At 44.4% G+C, this 3,247-nt stretch overlaps 1 protein-coding gene across 2 annotated transcripts; it reads right to left on the reverse strand.

Annotated features, from left to right (window-relative positions):
* Positions 1–211: 211 nt before the first annotated feature.
* On the reverse strand, positions 212–1,750 carry LOC147417665 (uncharacterized). Of its 2 annotated transcripts, XM_086506835.1 has the most exons (2): positions 1,312–1,750; positions 212–640 (listed from the first exon to the last, which is right to left on the reverse strand). In XM_086506835.1, exons 1-2 carry the CDS (start codon positions 1,742–1,744, stop codon positions 627–629), a joined length of 447 nt encoding a protein of 148 aa, XP_086362961.1. In that variant the 5' UTR covers positions 1,745–1,750; the 3' UTR covers positions 212–626. The 2 variants fall into 2 exon arrangements, with proteins under 2 accessions (XP_086362961.1, XP_086362960.1); XM_086506834.1 differs by lacking the exon at positions 212–640 and having other exon boundaries at positions 710–1,749.
* Positions 1,751–3,247: the final 1,497 nt, after the last annotated feature.

Genomic DNA, 3,247 nt, shown 5'->3' on the forward strand with positions numbered 1-3,247 from the left:
TCAAAGATCATTTACGACATAGAAGGTCCGTGCAAAACTCCGAAGGGAGGTTCATTGAGCAACACATGGAGAAATTTTATTTATGGCCTTCAAAATGTAAAGGAAATCCACCCTTCAAATGATTTTCAAAAATAAAAGTAGTTAGGGGTCAGCCTTGAAATTGAGGGCTAAAGTGAAATGGCCTCCCAAAAACTATAGGCCTAAGTTTTTTTTTACTTTTTTTTTTGCAAAACTCACAATTGTGAGTGAATTATATTGATAATCCCAAAAAATTACAAGATCTTGTCATGCTCGTGCCGAACCATGACATCATCAAGAGCCCATAATTACATCAGCTAATTGGGGAGCCACCCCTAACGACCCGTCCCCTTGTCCTTGATACCCAAGGTCAATTATCATGTTTTTCAAAGATCTTCTGTTTTCCAATGACCAAGATTCTCTCCCTTCCTAAGCATTCCATCTACTGACAACAAGGCACAGGTAATCTTAGACCAATCATCCGAGTTTTGCTTGCGCCCGAGCGTCCATATTAGCACTTTGCTTTCTTGTAATTGTCCCATTACCAACCAATCTGGGGCTAAATTTCTTTTGCAAAGGCTCACTTCTCTTGATATATTTGTATTAATTCAATGCTTTAATTCTTGTACACAAAACCAATTATGAGAGACATAATCTAAACAAGTATTAGTGAAATTGCAAGAAACACAAGGGAAGTAAATTCAAAGACTAGATTTTTTATGCAAGTGTAGGCTTGAATTACAAGATACAATCCTTTCTATAAGTTATTGAGTGTTTACAGTTTGATAAGTTTGATTGAGCAATCTAATCAAGATGCAAAATTTAAAGATAACTAGGCAAAGAAAACAATTCTATCCTTAAGTTCACAATCTCTAGCCTTGATGCTAGCATTGAGAAGGCCAGAGGAGGGAGTAACAAGATGGTCATCAGTTGGTAGGAAAGAGGATATGGGAGCGAGGTTGACCCGGGTGAGAAATGGGTTGCCAACGAAGAGGTCTAAGGGGTGGTGGGGGCCACCGCTACTGCGACGGCCGGTAGCAACATGACCCAATTGAGCACAAGCACCCTTGACTTTAGACACGAGTGGGGAGCCCATGGAAAGAATGTCTGAGGTGGGGTTGTAGGTGAGGGACCTTGTTGTGTAAAAATGGGATTTAGGGGTCCCTAGCCTATTGAGGTTGGGCAGCATGTGCTCTTCATTGTTCAAGTTAGTGTTGGAGGAGGTGGTGGTGGTCGTGAGAACGCTATCTAGAGAAAACCGCTGTGTTAAGGAGGACGGGTTCACGCGCAAACCTGGAGGCGCAATCGCGTCCGAGTGTCGTCGCAGGCAGTTGGCGATGGCGATGGCGCCGCCAAGTACGCTGTTGCTGGGGCTAGAGAGGGAGGCGGATCTCTGCATGGAAAGCTGCAGCGCTTGGGAAGGGGAGAGAGGGGGTGGAGCAGCAGCTGAAGGTGGGGCTGCAGACGGAGGAGGTGTTGATGAAGAGGTTTGCCCGAGAAGTTTGGCAATGGCGAGCTTGCACCGGAAGCTGGTTTTGGCTTTCCTGAACAGCTTGCAAAGGGTGGGCCCGCGTGACCAGCGCCTTATGCCTTTGGGCCATGGCAATGACAGGCGAGGGCTCTCTGCTGCAGAGGCCATAGCAGAGAGAGAGAGAAAGAGAGAGAGACAGAGAGAGAGAGAGAGAGCTGTATATAAGACTGTGCCTCGCACTAAGTAGCAGTGCATCCTAAGCGCAGTTTCCCACGTCGCCCAAAAGCCCCCACTCTCTTTTTCCGCGCCCTCTCATCATCAGGAATTTGGCAGCGTTTCAGTCAGGCCAACTCAGGCACGCCTCTTGTACCTCCGAGGCAGTGGCCCTGGGCACAGTGCCACCGTGCACGTCATAATCATCCCATTTTCGGTTTCTGGAAAATATTCGCAAATAATAATAATAAATTTATTAGAAAGAGCTACATATTCCCATAAGAGTGTATCATACGCTCAACAAAACCATAACAAGAGCTTATGGGACACTTTTGGTTGCCTGGGTGATGCCCACACTGACCCGGCCCAATTGCACCTCAAAAGGGTGCAGTTAGAAATGGCATGTTACCCCCTCTCTTGTTCGCATGTGTCGGAGTCTACCTTGTCACATCATGTCTTTTCAATCAAATCCTACAACTTACTCCCTCTAGTGGAGCTAGGGTATCCGCATTTCGAAAGTAATCTAGGGTACTCCATTATGCGGGCGTGGGGTTTAAACCCGTGACCTCACCCATGAGAGGTGCATGCCCTAACCACTTTGCCATGCGCGTGTTTTGAAACGTGGAGGACCTAATTTACTTAAAACATGTATGCAAAATGATGGGCGTCGAAAGTAATCTAAGGTATCCTAAATTACTTTCGACGTCGCCATTGGGATCTATGGCCCACAATGCCCCCGTCGTAAATCCCACCCTCCCATGCCCGTGCCACTTAGTCATGAGGATGGCCCAAGTGAGTGCACATAGTTGTGTTCATTACATTTTACTTATAATTGATACGTGTGTGACTTCATCCTTGCTAGTTCTATCATTTGGCTTGATTTAGAAAAAATATCTTTGATGCTCCCATGGGCTAGTGGATAATTAACGAAAGAGATTGTAGTCTTTGAATATCAACATTGGCATGCATGTTCTCTAGGAGTGGTGCATGAAATTGTTATTGTTTTTCAAGAAGGTTCTATTCTTTGAGATAGTAGTGTTGCGATGGAGGTCCCAAAACTTATCTTATGCCTCAATACCCAGTATAGAGTCTCCTTTATGGAGCTTGAGACAACTTCATGATGTCCTTAGCTCGGCCAATAATTCGAGGCGGTCACTTTTCAACATGTGTATCATATCACGTGAGTTAATCAAAGAGGATTTTAAATAGCTAAGAATGTGTTCACTCATGTATACATTAGAGGAGACTGGGGTTTTCATAATAGACCCGTAATGTAAGTATAATGGGATATTATTAATAATTTTATGATATAGGAAGCTTTTGATGAGTGATTACCACAAGGCGAATGAAAATTGTTGCATGATTGCAACCCTACATTCCTTCTAGGTTTTCATATCCATACCTTGACCTTCCAAGCTTGCCCACCACTCCTTGGTAGATTACTAGAGATACTCACTTGGAATGTTTAGCCCAGTTCCTCGCCTCCAAAGGTTGCATTGAACTGTTGGATAAAGTTTAGCACTTTATATATATGCCCATATGTCC

This window comes from Adiantum capillus-veneris, chromosome 30 (assembly GCF_014529385.1).
Source record: "Adiantum capillus-veneris isolate H3 chromosome 30, ASM1452938v2, whole genome shotgun sequence".
Classification (NCBI taxonomy): Eukaryota; Viridiplantae; Streptophyta; class Polypodiopsida; order Polypodiales; family Pteridaceae; genus Adiantum; species Adiantum capillus-veneris.